The sequence below is a fragment of the Amblyomma mixtum genome, chromosome 2, assembly GCF_055824585.1.
Source record: "Amblyomma mixtum isolate Tamu chromosome 2, ASM5582458v1, whole genome shotgun sequence".
NCBI classification, from domain to species: domain Eukaryota; kingdom Metazoa; phylum Arthropoda; class Arachnida; order Ixodida; family Ixodidae; genus Amblyomma; species Amblyomma mixtum.
The window spans coordinates 285662443-285682487 of record NC_143013.1 but is presented as its reverse complement, the minus strand read 5'-3'; the positions used below and the strand labels follow the sequence as shown (position 1 = coordinate 285682487).

Below are 20045 nucleotides of genomic sequence, written 5' to 3'. Positions count from 1 at the left end.
TTCCTACTCATGCGATGCTGGCTAAATTGTATCGAGAAATGTGGCTAAGCACAAGTTATTAGTACATACAAAATTATCCATGGGTACAGGCTAGGTTGTGATGCGTTGCAGCTCATAGGCCCTAAACCCGACCGATATCAATCTAATGGCCGAAGCACGTGTTAATGTAGAGAGTTCTTAGCTTAATATTGCGATGGGTTAAGAACTGCTAGCATGATTTCGTCAAGGAACAGGTATTCTCTAGCACGAAGCAGGCGAAGTGACCTCCGAAACTTTGCTACAGAGAGAGTCCCTGTAACTGCGTATACAGTCCCTTAACTGGTCGCAAAGAAACTGACATGAAGATTCGCGCATTCATGAGCTCTATATAAAGTAGATGTACAAAAAAATAATAATAAACGGTCAGAACAACAATTTACGAGAGTTATCTGTCGTTGTTTTTGTTGAAGCATTAAAGTTGACCGATTTGAGGTTGCCATCTTGCAGTAAACACTTCAAGCCGGTCAAACTGACGGATTCGTGCTTGTTACTGAGTCAAATTAAACTATAAGTTCCGCCTTGCTTCACGGCATCTGAACATTTCTGAGTGGCGAAAAAAACTATGGGGCATTCGCTCATTGTTCACAGCGTGTCTTCCCTGTATTTCTTGTGAAACACATCTTTCTCACGCCCTTTGTTTGCTCCCCTCTGCGCAGGTGACGAAGCGACCCCCCAGGCCAGGCCATGGGGCTACGACACCTCATAGCTGGGCCCACGTTGCTGGTCGGCGTGGCCCTCCTATCCGCCTTCTGTATATCCACCGTCCTATCAGGTGAGAGAAGCCGAGAGAGATCCGCTGCGCAAGCGACCCTTCGTCATATCCCTCATAAAAATAGTCTATAGAGTGTCTATAGAGTTCTTATAGACTGCATTGCCTTCCTATAGATATTTCTTTCTGCCTGTTCATAGTCTATAGACAAAAGCCTTCTAAAAGCGTATGGCCATAAATCGATAGATTGTCTATAGGCTGTCTGTAGTATTTGTATTGCCTATAGACTGCCCTCTAGAATTTCTCTATAGAGAGTCTATAAACTTTATAGAAAGAAATCTGTACACAGTCTTTAGTCTTTCAAGAAATGCTACGGCGCGGCACACAAGGACAAAACGTAGAAAACACACCACAGAGCGCCGTTTTGTCCTTGTGTGCCGCGCCGAAGCATTTCTTGAAATATGTATCACCAACTGGCCTACAAAACAACCCTTCTAAGTCTATAGTCTGCCTAAAAATTTGTTTGTAAGGGATGCGCGCTGAAGTACGCTGCTCTAGTTACAGCACGACGCTCCGCGGTGTCTTATGCATAATATAGGTTAACACCTGATACATTAAGGTGGGCACACTTTGAATCGTAGTGGAGATGCATAGCATACAGCACCGTTTGTCACTGCATTCTACGCGTTTTTATTTTTTTCCTTCTTCACAGCCACTGCTTATTAATAGACTCACGGGAGAAAGAACATGGTAATCAAGCTTACAGTTAACAACCGGCTATTTGCTATCTAAGCCGGAGTAGCTTGCCCAGTCCAAGCCGGTTTTCAAGTACAACAGACCCTTATCGCGACTGTATAGGGCGAGCACTACTTAAGCGCTAGTCTAAATCATAGGTCTTGAACGTGCACCTCAGCTTATGTATAGAATCAACACCGATTGAATGTGTTTACTGTGTCTGCATTACCGCAGGTAGTGTAATCTTCGATTTCCTAATGCACAAAACGGCGCGAGCAGATGCTTTTAAGCATCGATTTCAGATTTCGCTTTTTCGTATTATATGCAGTTCTATAGAGTTCTACATGAAGACATGTTAATTGTCGATTTGAGGAGGGATTACAGTTTATTACGAAACTGGCTACAACACATCACTCTGCGCTAGCGCGTGTCACAACCACTACGGCAACGCGCAGCCGTTCAGAAATAGCCCTTGGCGTGAGTGAGCCCGCTTATAGGTTGGGCAATAACGATGTCCATTTCACCGACGGCGCGACGACACTTTGCCAGCAGGTGTCGCTTCCTGGCTCGGTCGTTCTGCAGAGTTAGAAAGAGAGAATAGTTTCACCAAAAAAAGAAAACGAAATGAGGAATCAGAGACGGCGAAAGTGCTGCAAGTGGTGCAGGTGACCCGCTCGCGCGAGGCATTCTGGGACAGAGTCGTGAGCGGCGAGTCGCGCTCGAACAACGAAGGAGAATAAGAACAACTCCCCACCGACGCTTGCTTCCTGGGACACGTATCATCGTCGTGAGCTTCGCGCGCAAACATTTCGTGACGTCCAAGGCCAGCTGAGGTCGTCGCCGAGCGTCGCCTCCGCGACGCGGAAAAAGCAAAAGCGGGAAGCGAAGCGTCGGCGACCGTCTAACCTTCTTCTTCCAACGACCATTACCGCGGGCGCACGTTCCCGGCGATTTCTTGGTCGTCGCCGAGTCGCCTCCCCGGCTGCTGACACGCAGAGTGCGTGACAGTCGGCCATTTTTATGTCCCGCCGACCTGCGCGACCAGCTCGGAAGGCATGCGACCGCGCCGGTCCGGTGGCACGTTCACATGCATTCACATGGGAGAACAACAACCCAAAGGGGCGACCCATTCAACGCATCGTACGCTGCGTGCGTATAAGAAGTGTTCGCACGCTAGATGCGTACTACGCCGCGAGTGTTTGCTATCAGAACTAGAAAACACGCCCGGAGGGTTCAAAGCAAGCCCAAACGCATGTTCTCGTCGAAGAGGCTTATCAGGGCGTCGTCGGATGGCGGGCCTTGCGCAATGTGACTGAGATTCTTCGCGAAAGACGAGGGGCCGGGAGCACGTGTGGGAGCAAACAAAGAGACTCACTGCGGTCTGTCCTGTAATTCGCTTCCGGCATGTTAATCGACTGCTCTGCTTACATTTGCCGCACTTGACCGAGCGCGCGGTTGCGCGGATATGCAAGAGGGAAAGGGCGTTTTCTCTCTCACTGGCGACGGACCTCTAATTGTCGCTCGAAATAAGACGTCGTGGCGAGAAATCCTATGGCAGCTGCTGGCACTGAGATAGGACGTCCGTCTCTCGAAAGCCGAAACAATGCATCTCGCTTTATGATAAGTATTGCAGAATGCAGAAACCAACGCAGCGATTTCAGGTGATTTCAGGTGACTCCCGAGGAGGGTCTATATTAGGGCCTGCTGTCGTGGCGCATGTGTTTTTTTAGTTTTGGTGATTTAGAATAGCGGGGGGGGGGGGGGGGGGGGGAGGTGTTGTTGGCTCCTCATTGCCTAGCCGTCGGTATTTGGGCTACTCCACCTTTTTTTATTTCGAAAATGAAATAACTCTGGCACTTTTCTTCTAAGCTGAGCTGCTTTCTTAAGCGCAGCTAGGAGAAAATATTTGTATTAATACGCGAAGCATTCGGGAAAACAGCGACCTGGGCCTCGTAAAACTGTAGAAGAACTGCAGAATGGGCGAGTTGGCAGCGATTCATGACAGATCAACAGCTCAAGCAGGGCAAAGTAGGAGAAGCCAGAGTAGGAATCAGCGCGGCTCTGTGCGTTCATTCGCCTACTCTGTCCTGTTTCTTTGCGCTGTTGACATAGCATGACTCGCCAAACTTCCTTACACACTGGTAGCACAACTAACCCATTAGAATTTGTGGCAGATAATTCTCAATTAAAAAAAAAATGGTTAAGACACCCCCAATGGGCACAGCGTGCTGTGCTCAGAAGAATGTCAAAGACCACTGGCTCGCCGCAGGACTTTCACCGGGGCGCAGTGATCACGGCTGCGAAGTTAAGACGAAATATTCTTTCCTTCAAGCGCAAACAAAAACGAAGAAACAAACAAGAAATGCAAACGATCAAACGGGCGCACCATAAACAAGAAGAAATTCAAAGCAAAATCAAAAGCACCGGCAGGCCCACCCAGGTACTATTCCTTCCATCTCGGACATCCCGCAACACACATCCTCCTCCGAGCGCTCGGTCAGGTGTTCCGAGCGAGACCGGAGCGACGCCCGCCGTTTGGATAACCACGGGGGCATAAAGAAACGGCGGTGGAATGACCCCGTTCTTTCGGAGCAACCCAGAAACGCTCGCCAGTGGGGTGCACATCATCGGGTAGCGCGAGACTCGAAGCAGCCGGGGAAGAGAGGGGGGGCGTAGTGAGGAAAACCCTCTTCTTACATCACGGTGTGGCCGCGGCGTCTAATGCACTTTCGCTCTCCGTTGTCGCCTACAAAGCCCCATTGAGTGCCCTCGTCTCGGAATAACCCCGTCTCGGCGTCGTTACGTGGACGATGGCACCTGGAATAGGGGGCGGCTCTTCTGCTGAGATGATGACAATGGTAGTGACCGCTGCCGCCCGGGCAAAGGGATATACACTGCTGAGGCGTTCTGTTTATTACGCGTTTTCCGTTCTAGCGCCCGCGCGCGCACGTATGCGTATGCGCTGCGAAGTAATGCTGCTCTTTTCGTAGAAAATGATGCGCGTCGGGGGGGGGGGGGGGGGGGGATAGAAAGAATGAACCCAGCTTTGCGTTCATCACAATATACGGAAGGTGACCCCTGGCGCGTATTATAATACGCATGAGTGGTTACACTGACCCGCATGGAACAAGGGTGGAGTGCGCGGAATTCTTGCGCGGGTGACGGTGTTAGTGTGGCACGATGATCTCAGCAGCAGCATTTTATCTTTTTTTTTTTTTCAGAGCTTTCGTTTCGTTTTGCTTTATTTCAACTCCACTTCGCTCTCCGGTCAGATGGATAATGATCGCCTTTGGAGGCGGCTAGGCGCTGTCATAGTTTGCAGGATATTTTTTTGCTTTTTTTTTCACACGTATAAGACGGCATCACGTCGGGTCCCTTGCATCTCGCCAGAAATAAAATTCTCCTCTGAATACAAAAGTCCGTGCCACAAATCTAATGACAAAAAAAAAAAAATAGGCAGTGTATACATGTACCGAATATCCGCGGAAATTTGTAGCAGCGCCTTCTTTAAAACGTAGCCCTTAGTTCCACTTTTATCGCAACGAACTACTAATACAATTTCGCGGCTCTGATATACCATAACAATGGTGATAGATGGATAATTTAGACTTAGGAGTATTGTCAACTCTTTTCAATAGTGAGGTTCTATAGCAAGCATTCTTGTTCGCCTTCAAAAATCAACGTAACTTAAAATAAATCTCTTATAGCACATCGAATTGGTATAGATGTTTCTTTAGCATGCTTTAAGTTCATTGGGCAACAATCCTTTTCCAGACCGTCTCCGGTATGACAGCTGGTGAATGCTTTTTTTTTTTTCTATTTCGATCTCGTAGGCAATGTCTCAAGGTCTGTTGCGCTTGATTTATTGAGATTGTTACTGCGCTGCCGTCGCAAGCCGGATACATGGTCACGGCAATTTGAAATAAAAACAGCATAAAAAATTAGAGATAATGTTTACAGCATTTGTATACAGTGCGAAAGCACCGAACATTCATAGATCCCTGGGAATCCTCATACCACTCCTGGAGCTGAGCTGCAGCGGTAGAGCGGTAGAGCGATGCGCCACTGCTCTGAGATGGCCGATGCTGCCACCGGTGAAATTTGTGCGATCCAGGTTGCTCTCAGACAGACACACGCTAGACGATTTTGCTAGGCTCTGAACCTCCGTATTAGTGCATGTTGACTAAAAAACGAAACGCTGAGACGGACTAGAAATGTTCGCACACTGTTACGGTGCAAACGCACATGCACGGAAGTGCACGCTCTGACAAACATTCTTTTTGCAAGAAAGAAGAAGTGTACATTAAATCAGTTTATCACCTCAGCGGGGCTTTGTTGTCCCAGCGCCTGCAGTTCGTACAGCTCGCGCGCACACATGCGCGCACGTATCTAGAGAGAAACTTTTATCGTTCCTCCTTCTCCATCTTTCTTTTTTGTTGCTTTTTCCTCTTGACTTGCCAACGAGCAGCGCAAAAAAACGGGCCCCCATGCACCGAACGGTCTTGGAGAGAGTCCCCCCCGTGCGGCGACAGCCGCTTAATCGTGAGCGCGCGCGGGGGGGTGGCCAGCAGGCATCGAACAGGAGGACTCCCCGCTGCGCGGGCCGTCCGACGTCGTCGCCGGCGTCACTTTCCCCGTTCCGGCGGCGGCGGTGCAGTGACGTAACGCGCCGGCGGGAAGAAGAGAAAGGCTCCGCGAGTGTCATGGTCGCTGCACCTTGACCCATTTGCGGGCCGACCACTGCCGCCGCCTCTCTTCCTCTGCTCCCTCCTCCTCCTCCCCCATCGACGCGCCGGGCGCCGCAGCTTTCGCTTTCGTACGCGCAAGCCTCGCTGGCCGTTGGGGGAGACGTCGTCACTGCTCGTTTGTGTCGTGAAGTGGGAGACATGTGACACTGCTGCTGACGCTTCAGACTTGATTCGCGACGAATCGCGACACTTTGGTGCGCATCGTTTACCCCCTATGGACATCTCAGAAAGAGAGAGAAAGAAGGGAAGCCTGCAAGAGTAGAGGAAATACACGGGAGGAACGCTGATGTTCATGTCCCGTGTGTTTCTTTCACTTGTTCTTCTGTATTTTTTGCTTTTTTATGTCCCCGATTCGCGCGCACGGATGTTTTTGTGCAAATTGCGAGTGGAATGAGATGGTATGATGTGGCAAAGGAAAGCTTAGAAGTTATAAACCAGCGACTGATAAACAATAACTGTCGCTTCATATTTAAGCGTTGAGAGAACGCGTTTGTGCTCTATGAACTGTGCTTCAGATTTGAAAAAAAGGAAAGAAAAGAAAACCGCCAGGAATCCATTCAGCTTAAACTCACGGTCTTTCTGTTTTCTTATACGTCCCCGCATGGCGTAGCACGTGCTTAGGCATTGAGGGTCATGTTCAACAGACGTCGTACAAATGTTAGATTATTCAGTGCCTATACGTTGCCTTAGCACATGACAATGGAGCAGTTTCTCAGTATGTGCATCCCTTATATTATTCCCATATATAGTTTTTGCATGCGCTCTAGAGAGCAAGTAAGGTGCGCTACCGTAAGTAGTTGGGAATACGTGAATGACGACGAAGCCGGAACTCACGCCTCAAGCACACGAATTTTGAACGAGTGTATACTACCTCACAAATTGCGTGCTTGGAAAGTATAATAGCAAGTAAAGACGTCTCCGTAAAGAGTTGTACTGTCACTTCTTCGGTTGGTTGCTGGCAGAGCTGGCAGCAACGAAGAACTGCGGGGAAAACATCCGCTCAACGCCGCTCCCAACAAATTAAAGAGCCTGCAGGAGTGTAAACAATACAAAACGTCTACGCGGAAACTCTCGCTGCTTAGCGTGCGAGGCGCTTCGACCGTCAATCCTGTTAAACAAAGAAAAAAAAAGAACACAGATTCTCTGTTCCTATAGTCCTAACGGATGAACCCCAGCGTGTGGCGGTTCAAGGACGTGCTTCGTAATCTCTAAAGGCCTTCCGAACGAAATCACTTGCGCACGTTCAGGACGCATATATGCGCCTGCGGAATTACGTGTGATGTATATGGTCGCCAAGACAAAGACCCTATAGGTGCGAAAACGCACTTTTTTTCTCGGCTGCACGCGCTCGGTGAATCTCATGCGTCACCTCACGGAGACGCGAGGTCGAGACCTGTGATGTTTATTCATTCTTGGCAGCAGCGGTGTTGGGGCTATCCGGTATGTATTGTACGTCCAAGGCCCTCTTTGTTTGGTCGGCGCCGCGCAGATTTTCGTGCTACAGGTGGATTACGCGTCGCACTTTCGTTTTTCCCGGCCCCAAAGTGCGAATAACGTGCGGAATAGCTCACGAAACTGCACCCTCCTGATCGTCTCCGGGGGTCGCCTGACGTAATGTTCATGTTTATTCATGGAACGCTGCTGGCAAAATCTAGGTATTCGCTGAACAAGCGCTACTTCTATTTTTGTTTCTAATGTTATGGTAGCGCAGTTTCCTTGTGTCTGGGAAGCCGTTTTTTTTCTTCTTATTTGCAGCACTTCCACATGACAAATGCATGTCTCCTTTTCCGCATTTTAGGGAAAGTTGTCCGTTTATTCAGTGTCAGGGGCATAGCCGCCAGGTTTACAAGCGTTATACGTTCATGAAAAGTTACATCGTTCAAAGCAGTGGCCTTGTAAGACTTGAGCAATGATACTTAAATGTGCCTCTCGGAGAGCAAGCAGAAAACAGACGTTATTCTCCGGCCACGGCTGTGTTTTTCTTGCCTGCTGATTTATACGTTACTGAATTGCGAAAAATTTAAGTTGAACGCCAAGGAGGCAAATACCTTGGATCTGGTTAGGACATGCGATAAGGCGCCACCATCGGCAGCTGTTTTTATATATGTTTAGCATGTTGTATCGAGAGTCAAATCCAGGTAAAGACACCGCATGTACCTTAAAACTGGTGCTCAATGCCACTACAACTTACATTCAAGTCATTGAAACTTTAAGGTACCACAGCTTACCGCACCACAGTTTAGAGTACCACAGTGCCACCTTATTACAGTGCCACAGCTTACAATACCAAATCCTAAGGTACCGTGGAGCTACTTTACCATAATGCCACGGCTCACCGTACCATAGCTTAAAGTAAAAGAGTGCAATCTTACCGCAATACCACAGCTTAGATTACCAAAGCGTACAGCCTCTCTGCATTCGTTACTGTATCGCTCATACAGAGCACTCGAGTCTTCTTTTCCCATCCCGAATATATGGACGACGCGCACCAAAACGCTTAGAATCTACCCCTTCGTGCAGTTAAGGCTCCGGCGCCTTTACATTCCATCCCGGCTTCAAAAGGAAATCTCGTTATGTCTGTCATTTCCTTCCGAACCCTGGGACCCACACATCGGTGTCGCCCAAATCGACCTCGAGACATCGGCCGCCTCGGAGGCCAAGCGCCGGCACCACTCGGATATTTCACGCGGAAAAGAGCAAACAACCGCGACGCTCCTCGAAGCGTCCCTGTCACGGCATTCGCGCCGGACGGCCGCCTCAGGAGCCAGAGACCAACGCGGCAGGCAGGGTCGATCGTCCCTGCCCACAGTGCGCCTGGTCGAGGCATATATCCGTGGCTCAAGAACAGTGAGTGTTTCATATTCATACGGAGAAAGTGGTGGTGGTAGCGAGGCAGGCGCAATGTGGGGGAGAGGGGGTGGCGTGAAGGTGCGAGGAGGTGACGAAGGGAGAGAGGAAGAGGCTCACATATGAGCGCGCCGCAGAATTCCTCGCGACCGTGGCCTAGCGAGGAGAGGAAGGAATCTTCGCACCTGGGCATCTCATTTGCGATCGGCGCGCACGACCAACCTTCGGCGGCGCGGCGCATCGGGCAGGTCTTGACACTGGCACGGAGGTCCTTCACTGCGGACGCGAGAGAGGAGGGTGCACGGCCTCCTCACGCGAACGGAAGACACCCCCCGATGGTCAGGGCGCCCACGTAGCCTGTTCACCGACGGACCTTCACAACAAAATTCCAGTAGAGGGTCTGTAGACATTTATAAGAATAACAGTGATAAGTTTGCACACATTTCGTGATAGCCGCAGTGTTCATTCGCTAATCGGCGCAGTCGCCTTTTGCGTTTGAGCCGAGTGAGACGAGCGGGCAGTCTAAATCGTCAAGCACTTCAAGTGCCCATGACACGCCCTCGTCTGTCGACCCTACCGAGTCAACGTAAACCATTTCACAAGCCTTGACGACGACTTACTTATCTTTCACCAACAGCGTAAGAGCAAGCACCCGCTGCGATGGTTCAGCAGCTTTGGCGATCAGTTGGTAGTCCCAAGGTCACGGGACCGAATCCCCGCCAAGGCGGCCGCATTTTGATGGAGGCGAAATGCACAAACGCCCGTCAGCTGCTCGAGGGCAGTGCAGATCAAAGAATTCCAGGTGGTCTAAATAATCCAGAGTCCTCTTTTACGGCGTCCCTCAAAGCCCATGCATTTGCTCGGGACGTTAAATGCCACAATTTGCAATTTTCAACAGCGACAAGACACCGCCGACCCCATAGCGCCTGCGCATTTTGCGAAGCTGTAGGGTAGGCTCGATAAATCCCTACTTAGTTGACGCACCCCTATGACGTCATTAGGGCAGTTTGCATTTCTTCGTGGCGCATTTTGAGCGCGCATAAATTTTGCATTCATTAAACCAAGACAGCTTCCACGCCGAGTTTCTAAGCTGCGGTGCTTCCTTGTGAACAGACTGATATAAATGGACTCTAATGAAATTGGCGGCGATGGTCCCAACAGTGCTGGAGATACCATTCAAAGATTAAGGCACGAGTAAGCCGGTGCAGGCCATTCGCTGTATTACGCAACAGAGGCCAAGAAGCGCTACGCACGTGAGCGAGGCGTCCGACGATACAGGGTACCGCGGTTATGCAATAGCGTTTATTATGGCTACAGAGGTCGTTAGGCACCGGAGGCGACGAGGAAGGCGCGGCCAGGGCCACTTCATAACGCGCGCCTGCGCCACCTTCGCGCACCTCCTCTCCCAATTGTATAGCTACAAGTAGCTTCTGAAAGTAGCCGTGGCCTACAGCGTAGACAAGACCTGAGCTTTTGTGCGTCGCTTCCTAAAGAAAAAGAAAAAGTAAGCCACGCAGACTGGAGGGGCAGCGTGGAACGTGACAGCGCATCTTTCACGGCGTGTAATGCGAACATCCGTCACTGGTGCCAGACAAACTGCCCTTTCTCCGTACTCCGCCCTTCTCATGCGGCGAGCTGCCGACACACTGACCAAGCCCTCGGGTGGGCATGTTGCCCCAGAAGACTGTGTGGGCGTTCGGTGTCGGTCGGTTGCAGAGCGTTTCGCCCAGTCTTTCTTGACGTACGTTCACCCCTTATTTCGAAAGATTGGAAAACTTCAGAGGTGGTTTGCGACGGTTGTTCAACAGCCACGATGAGTAGCTGCCTTCGAGGTGGTACATCCGCTTTAACGGCGTGTGACGGATGCGTTGCAGTCATAAGATCAAAGATCGAACATGCCAGTTGCTCGACGAGTCTGCCATGCCGAATATAAGTACAATAAAAGAAGGCATGGGTCTTTTGTACTGGTTAAAATTTTTATTTGGGGTAGTTGGTTCATACTTGAAGCATAAAATACCAGATGAAAAGAAGACGCTGACAAAGGAACTCTGAGGAAATGACGGGCTGTGGTAGACAGGACAGCGCCTGTCCTGTTTTCAGTGTTCGTTTGTACTCGTCTTTTTTGCAGTGGTCTCTTATGTTTGTACTCATGCAAGGGAAATGAGCATATTAGATGCTCGAAAGAAGATTCAGTCCAACGGCTTGCGATCTGACATGTAACGATGCTGGAAGACATTAATCAGGGACGCGATTTCGACCTGAAACGTACAGTATTCTCAACAGGTGAGAAGATCTTTGTGATGATGATGGTTAGATGAAAATGCGGGGAGAGGAACTGGAAGATTATAAGGCCACGTAACAACACAAGGATTAAAAGGACACGGTAATATAGAGAATTAAACATAGCTCTATCATGGAAGACAGGAATGCGCAGAAGAAGTCAAGGCATGCCTATTGCCTCAGAGGGGAAAAAATAAAGAAAAAGTCGTCGTGCTCAGTATGGGGCTAGAAACAAGTACTGTCTCCGAATCCAGGTCTCAAAGGCATTGCGATATCGGCGAATGCGTCGACGCCAACGGAAAGCCAGTGAATTCTGTTGCGTAGCTGGTAAAACAGGATATAGAGCCTTACAGCTAACAGCGTCGTTGGTGCACATCATGATTCAGTGGGGGAACCTAGACACTCGAAGTCATCGTTTCCTTGAGAATGCATCTGGAATTGACCCATCGAGGATAAGCATACATCCTATAGCAATGCCGACCAACTGCCTACTTGCGCATTGCAGTTGTTTCCGTCTGCGACAGGGCAGTACGTCAGGCGCCATAAATCTTCCTCGACACAGTGAACGTGTTTCGAATGCGCTGGAGGCAGACCTATCCAGCGCCTCCTCACCCTGCAAAATGGAAAGGGAGGAAGAAACAAGAATTCAAGGAAAGAGTAGCTGCTACAGTGCTTACGTAACTGCCAGACACCCACGTATTTGCTAGCTCTGCCTGGTCGTCTTCGCTTCGTGTAAATCAGCGAAATTGTTCCAGGCGCCTGCTTTGTTACGGACCAATGCATTCAATAACGGCGCAAAAACGGTGCGCAAGGAAGGTGAAACTCGCAATTAAAGCGCGCGAAAGCCAGTGAAAGCCAGTGAAAGTGTTGCCGGTCCATTTCGGCCCAGCAACACTCGCAACCTGCATGGGGAACGCTTTTGCGTATAGCTTTACAAGCGTGCTCACACAAACATAAGTTGCCCTCATCCTCCTTTCGGCCTAGCCATTTGTCAAATTCTCGCGCGCTGCCGTGTATTTTGGAAGGCGCGCCGCCGCCGCCGGGGTCGGCCGAGAGAGGGCGCGGCGGCGCGGTGCCTTTCAGTTTTTTTTTTTTTTTTGCGCAAGATGAGACGGCTAGTGTCCAAGCGTTGTGCGGTGGTTTGTAACGCGCGGGTTTAGAGGGAGGGATTGGGGGGGGGGGGGGAGGGGGCTGCGTTGTAAACGCCTAGACGGATGAGTTTCTGGCGGAGAAAGTGCAAGCCAGAGGGCGCGCGTACGCCCCGTGGTCGGCGCCCTTAGGCCGCTTGGAGCTTTCTCCATCAACTCACGCTGAGAGGTTACACAGGTAAGCCCGACGCCGGCAGCAAACAACAGGAACAACAAGCGCGGCAAGGAATGGCGTTCGAGTCCTCGTTACGCGGCACGCCTTTCAGGAAACGGAGGAGGGAGGGAGGAGGCATACAGGGACTTAGTTAGGGGGTGGTGGTGTTACGCCCGTTTGATAAATGGACCACTCGGCCACATCGTACAGCGTCGGCGATGGTCTGGGGACGCGGATTTGAAACCAGGATGGGGAACAGCAAGTGTGCGCACCCCAGAGGCATGCCGAGCTGCAGAAGCCGCACCATTGCGTAAGGAGAACGTGACCATCGGCACACAAGGAGCGTCTGGCTCGCGCGGTGCTGGAATTCCTGTCCGGCTTCACCTGTCCAGAAATCTTGGGAGATTTTCGCTGATCTTTTCATGGGCGAACAGTGAAATTGCAGCATTCGGTGTCTTGTGACCGTGAGGTCTATGCATGGTTTCTTTAGAACGAGCGAGTTTGTTCTCTCTAATCGAGAAGGATCGCCTCTTGGGGATAAGAGACACCCACCTAGAGACACACATATAAATGAACACCTGTTTTGCAAGTTCTTAAGCCTAAGTTTTCACGGGCTAGCTTCTACGCCGCTATTCTAAGCCTCGGGAGAGACACAACTCTCTGCGTTGCATTTATTATTTCGGACGTTTGCTCCATGCGACTTGCTACGTTAAGCTCGAGTCGCCGAAGAATAGTCGCACTTTTGGAAGAGGATGGTTAAGAACGAACATAATTTTTGCTTTGCGCCTGGCTTTGCGAACGAGAAGGAAGATATGCGCACTGATTTTTATGGCGTTTGTTATTCGTCTGGTCTTTCTGTCAATGAGCACTCACAAAACAGCCCCCATGCCCTACTGGAGCATAGTCACTTGAGCACTACTTCTGTATTCAATGTTTCGTCGAGCCGTTTTGTTAGAGGCCAGCGTACTGACGCTTGAAATTGTGCACAGTGCCCCCTATACGGCCTCCAGCTGCATTAAAATAGTGTTGGCGTGATCTCCCGAAGAATCTTCTCTCGCTTCAAAGCTGCAATGCATCGACTTCCTCCTCCTCCTCTAAAAATCAAAGGAGAACTGCGCAGGCAGCTGAAGTCATACGTCATGGCCCTGAAAAGCCAGCCTAACTACATCGTGCGCATGTCGTAACTAAATAGTCAGACGACCACGGCCCTGCGTACCACCAGGGACAACAGTGATCCAACGCGATAAAGCCGCTAAAAGCGCTCCAGAGGCGTTTCTTTTTATTTTTCCCTTGGAGTAATCGGAACGCAGTGCGTAAGGCACAGTGAATGCGCAGGCACGACGGCATTCCGGATGTGCCCGCCCATTCAGTCGAATCGGAAAAGACGAGGCAGTCTGTGTACATATCCTTGTGCCAAGCGTCCGTCACGTCTTGCGCGGTGACGAAGGAAAGAGAAAATAAAACTAAGAACAAATGTTTGGGAAACCAAGTATAAGTGACAGACAGACTGATAGAGAGAGAGAGTGAGAGAGAGAGGCGGAACAAGAGGCAAAGCTGCAGCGCTCTACGCTACGACAGCAGCTGCTGCTTGTGGGAAGAGCCCGTAACGGAACAGGCAGCATGTAAGGTGCGTTCGCGGGCAATTTATCCGATTGCCGTTGGAAGAGTGATGCTCGTGCCAGCAAGTACATGCGCAAACAGCGCAGAACAATGAAGGAAGTGGCTACCGAAGCACGCCTCGCCTCCTTCGCTGTTTGCGACTTTCTTGTTTCTTCTTTCGCTTCGTCTAGATTTTTTTTCTCTAGACGGTGGGAGAAAGGATACCAGCAATGAGTGACGGGAAGCACGAAAGTAGCGGTAACAGGATGCGGCTTCTTCAGCGCGTGTAGATAGAGAGGAGAGGGTAGAGAGTACAAGTGAGAGAGGCACGTCAAACGGCGCGAAGCCTGTGGTTAGCCTGCGGGGACTCAAATTTGACTTGAGCTTGTATCGCTGTCACTGTACGTTTCCAGGTATATGAGAGGCGGAGACGGGGTCCGCGGACGGGGACAGGCTGTTGCGACAGCCACTTGCCGCCGTGCTTTTTGCGAAGGAAGGTTCACGACGGAACTTTTTTTTGAGGTTACTGACGTCGCTTTCGGCGTAGTTTATCGTAAGCGGAAAAACCGACCTTCACTCGGTGATCAACGGGAATAAATAAGCTAGTAAATGCAAGGTACACTGAGAGGTGGGCGTCTAACTCAAAACCGGAGACCTCTCAGTCCTCTGAACGAAAAAGAAAACAAAAAGGGGCATATTAGAGCTGGTTGCACCTCTCGCTCCTACACTGAGGGGTGGGCGTCTGAGTAAAACAAATGGTCACCTTTTAGTCCTCTGAACGAAATATCAGTCGATAGGCAGACTAACTCCGGCTAATATTCTTTCTCATTTAGTCTTTAAGCAAGCAGTGGTTGTCTTAAAAGTGAGTAACTGTTGGGAGAGGGCAGTTGTCCTCAACGCACTATCACCTGTAGCAATTACAGTCATTTCTGGTTATAATGTATTGCAACCGACACAATGAAATATTTATCGACGATCGCTAAGAGCCTGAGTGTTCCATACAAGACACAGCACTGCGACGTGCTGTTTATTAACTGCGAGAAAAAGAACAAGACACAATGCTTTTTCCTTTACGTAACCCCTTTACCCATCCGTCTTCTTTGAATCATTGTAGAGGCCTGACACTGACGCTCGTTTGTCGCAGTCTCCGACTGTGACACAAGGAGAACAAGCAAGACATGTGTTTTTGTTTCATAGCTAGATACTGCTTAAAACTGGTTGGTGGAGCCAGTTGTTGATCCATTACTCCTGAGGAAAGGGGCGAAACAGAACTCAAAAGAGGAGAAAATGACGGAACCATCTCTTAGTTTTTCGCGTCCATTCTCTCTTGCCTTCTGTTTCACGTTTTTTCCAACGAACATGTGGTTTATGTAGTCGTGTTGCGAACACCAGCGTGCCCAGATAAACGCCATGTGGTCTCAGTTGTACAAGTAACGTCGTCTCAAGCTTTTTGCTAGTTACATTGCATAGCATCTCGCACAAGCCCAGCTCCGCTCAATTCTCCCGGCAGTTACTTGCGAATTCTGATACCTCCCGCCAACCAACGCTAAAAGGCAATCACATTCATGGAAAACGAATGAAATCGATCATTTCTCTCTTTCCCTCCGTGCACGCGGCGACCACCGGCGGCCGTGTGAAAAGCGCGCGACTCGAGACAAAGTCGACGAACGGCGCGCAGCGGTTAACCGGCTGAGTCATCAATTCACCGTTCGCAGCCGGCGGTACGCGCGCGCAGCGGAGCGCGGCTGACATTTGACCGGAGACGCGATCCTTCAAGGCGATTATTAACGTGGCGGTCACGCTCGTCGCTCCTGCGTCGCCCCAAGGACCGAGGAAGTTTGCGCAAAAACACGCGAGAGACGACGACGAGCAGACGTTTGTTGGGAACCAAGCTGATAGAGAAGGGGGTGAAGAGGCGGGGGGGGGGGGGGGGGGGGGGTTGACACGGGGTGGGAAGACAGCGGGGGAATCGAGAGAAGGAACTGAGCTGGACAAGAAAAAGAGGATAGGAACAACGTGCTGACGTCACGGTGGGTCTTTGAGTCGGAATCGTCTTCCCCGGCTTGCAGCCTTAACGAGGTGGCAAGGCCGCCGTTGTCTTTCGCAGTCTTTGTGTGAAAGCTCATACATTCTTGTTCTTTTACGCACCTGCGAACAGGAAATATACACTGACGAGAACAAGGAGGAAGCAGATGAAAACATGGTCTCGTAGTCCCTTCAGGAACGAAGTTCTAGTTTCAACCATTTCACCGTTCTACATCTCCGCCTTATGCCTTTCTTTTCCTCGCAATTAGCGATATGATTTTCCTTGTAATTCAACACCTAACTTTGACCAGTCCCCCTCTCGTGCGTATGAGCCATGGTTACTGAAGTCAACAACAAGAAGAGACAACGCAAAGAAGCAGTAAAAGGTGAAAACATGAAGACACCCGAAAGCACGAAAAACGAAAGGTATATCAGTGCCCAAAATTCAAATCGACAAGTTGGAAGCTGAAGTAGGCGTAGCAGGACAACGATAGAAGGAAACAGCGAGAAATATAAAGCAGAGATCGAAAAGTCCGGAAGGCTTACCAGAGCTCCAGCTGACTACCCCGCACTGGGGAAGGGGGATAGAAGAGGAAACTATGCACTACCTTATGGGAAGACATGAATCTTCATGTGCAAGACAAGAGGACGTAGGACAACCCAGGAAACATTTGGACACGTGCTCTAAACATAAGCAGAGAAGCAAGCCTGCAAGACTTACAGGAGTCTGGGCGTAGGCGTCGCACGAAGACAAGCGAGTTATACGAAGTGAAACAAGGAAACTCTGAACAAGCCGGAGGAATTTGAGCATATGCGCGCGTAAATTATAATCATATAAGCAAGTCTAGTTAAACGCAACAATAGCAGAAATCAGGGCACCCACATCACGTAACCTAGAGGCCGCGTAAAGCTTATCACGACTTCGGCAATGTCAGCAACATTTGCGTACACTGACGCTGGGAAGACGCGCTCCGTATTTGCAGTCACACTGACGCTGTTCTAGAAATCAAGGTGGTGGTATGTTACGGAAGTCACAGGAACCGTTTCTGGGCCTTCCACAGCGGCGTCTGTGCGGGTGGCACCGAAGCGCTTTTATCGACACGCGAGGCCTTGCACCATTTTCCGGTCTCTGCGCGGCAGGCTTTTCTTTTTCTTATTATTATATGCTTACCAAGTCCCTCGCCGGCTGCCTTCAAATGCGGCAGCCCACACTCCACGAATGCTCTTTTCCCGCGGTCAAATTCGTGGAGCTTCCAAGCTATACCGCTGTCTGAAGGGTGCTCATCATGTCACGCATGAATTCAGTCGGTATGCAAGACGGGAAATACGGAAGGAGCTACCAGATAACAGCGTATCTTTTCTATTTGCTTCTTTTTTTTCCACTTCAGTAGTCACCTGATTGAAAATACTGCCCCCATAGGCTGCTCGCTTCCTCAACTCTTGCCTCACTTCCATAAACTGAGCGTAAGCTAAATTCATATAATGCAAAATGGGCAAAGGCCCGAACGGGTTCGCGCTCTGATGCACCGGACATGAAATCTAGAAACAAAGTCAGCAGTAAGAATTCGTTTTTTTTTTGTTTTCAATGCAAACAGACAGCCAAACAAAAGCGAGCACGGCTTCAAGGACCTCTCTAGCGGGGAGGAACCTATGCAGTCGCTTTCCCGCTACGCGGAGCCCGCATTGCATGATGGGGCGAGTTGCCCGACCTTCAGCGGCAGTGGATGAACAGGAAGGCGATCAACCGTAATAAGAAGGCTCAGCTGTGCGCGACGCCACTGCTGCCGTCTGACGGATGCCGACGGCGGCAGTGTCGACCAGCAATTAGATGGCTTCCTGATCCACACCCGGAATGCCGATGCCGCTGAGGTTCGTTCGACCGGCTTACCCCTGAGCTTGCACACGTCCCAGTGCGATCCCGCATGTAGACCTGCCATTTCTTCACTGTGTACATTGTTGCTTGAATGCCATTTCCGTAAAGACAAAACGCAAAGAGGCCGGAATAGGGTGCACAGGTACGTAGGGTGGATGGATGCTGCTACGCACGCAATCGTTGGCAGCGCGCACTGGACGCTGAATCGCATCGCTTTACCACGGCCGTTGACACCGAGTCGGCCGCTGTTCAGGACGCGGTGATGGTGACGGAGGCTGGGAGGAGGACCGGGGGGAAGGCAGGGGGGAGGGGGGGGGGGATAGCGGAAATGCTGATGGAAGAAGGAATAGCATACGACGCGCACCGGCTGAAAAAGGCGGAGTGAAATGTGAGGAGGAGAGAGCGAAGAACAACAGTGATATAGTGGACCATGCTGTACAAGCTAGGCCGCCAAAGACAATGGACGGCGGCAGTCGTTTAGGCGAGGCTAGGAAAGAGACTGTAGCCGGTGATACGTGTTAGGAAAAAAAAGAAAGGAAATGGGCTGGCTTTTGGGTCCGAAGAGCGGTCGTTACGTATATGCTCTTGGCGTGCACTGCGTTGAATTTTGGCAGGTGCGTGAGGTACTTAGCCTCTCCCGTATTCGAGAAGCAGCATGTTCCTTCAAGGAAATGCTTGAAGAGGTGAAGTAAATAGCTTTCTAATGATATGATTTATTTCTTTCCGCCTGCTAATATACTAGCACCACCCCGTTTCTGGAACTGGAACCGGATGTTCCTGTATTACTCCGCACTAGCGAGTTCCAGGAATGCGGAACGCATTATACTATGCGGCGAGTCACGATTCTTGACTGCACTGTCACTTCCGTATTGAGACAAGCACTACTAAACGAAGCGGCTCGACGAGCATCCGCGTCAGGAGAGTCGAGGAAACTAAAGCGAAGGCTTCCGCTAAGTAGCTCCCTGAGGAGCGAGCGGAACACCCATCTATTACTCATGTATAGTTGGGCGGGTGTGCACCGCAGCTATTGGCTTAGCTAATACGGCCGATACGGACGGTCTATAGAGGACAGCGTTCACTGCTACTACTAGGGTTCATAACAGCGATGTAACGGTGGTGAGGCCGGAAGAGGTGTGAAACTCCCCTTACCTTTCTATGGTCACTTGCCGAAGCTAGAACGCCATGGATCATTTTTTTTTTTGGCGGGGGGGGGGGGGGGGGGGGGGGCACTTTAACCAGATCGCTATCTCTTTTCTGCCAACACATACAGCAAGGTATGTCGTTTTTTTCCCACGGTTTCGTGACTCGTGAGAGGAGGAAAGAGAGAGGTGCGAGTCGTGATGCAAGATCGCTGCGTCACAGTGCAGAGCAGAGAATTCCAGCCTCACCAATTTTAAATCTAACATTAGCTTTCGCTTCGTAGTTCCTGAGAGGGAACAGGAAGCCGACGTCCAGGTGCGCTTACTATTCAGCGTTTTGCGCCCCGCCGCGTAGGCTCCGTGGTTAAGGCGCTCGGCTGCTGGCCCGAAAGACGCGGGTTCGATCCCGGTCGCGGCGGCCGAATTTCGATGCAGGCGAAATTCTAGAGGCCCGTGTGCTGTGCGATGTCAGTGCACATTAAAGAACCCCAGGTGGTCAAAATTTCCGGAGCCCTTCAATACGGCGTCCCTCATAGCCTGAGTCGCTTTGGGATGTTAAACCCCAATAAATCAAACCAAACCTATTCAGCGTTTTGCTTCGAAGGTTTCCAAGCAATGACTCCTGTTATTACGTTTTATTCCTCATACCTAGTCGATTTATTTCCTTAACTACACCTTTTGCGGGGCAGCCTTTCTTTCTTTCTTTCTTTCTTTCTTTCTTTCTTTCTTTCTTTCTTTCTTTCTTTCTT

The 20045-nt window shown here is 50.3% G+C and overlaps 1 protein-coding gene across 4 annotated transcripts in view; it reads left to right on the top strand.

Moving 5' to 3' along the window:
- tnc (tenectin) overlaps positions 1-20045 on the top strand; it is a 130418-nt gene that overhangs the window by 60639 nt on the left and 49734 nt on the right. For all 4 annotated transcript variants that reach the window (XM_089574275.1, XM_089574273.1, XM_089574274.1 and 1 more), the window contains exon 2: positions 696-811. In XM_089574275.1, coding sequence (XP_089430401.1) covers positions 724-811 — 88 coding nt within the window. In that variant the 5' untranslated portion in view covers positions 696-723. The remainder of the gene's footprint in view (positions 1-695; positions 812-20045) is intronic.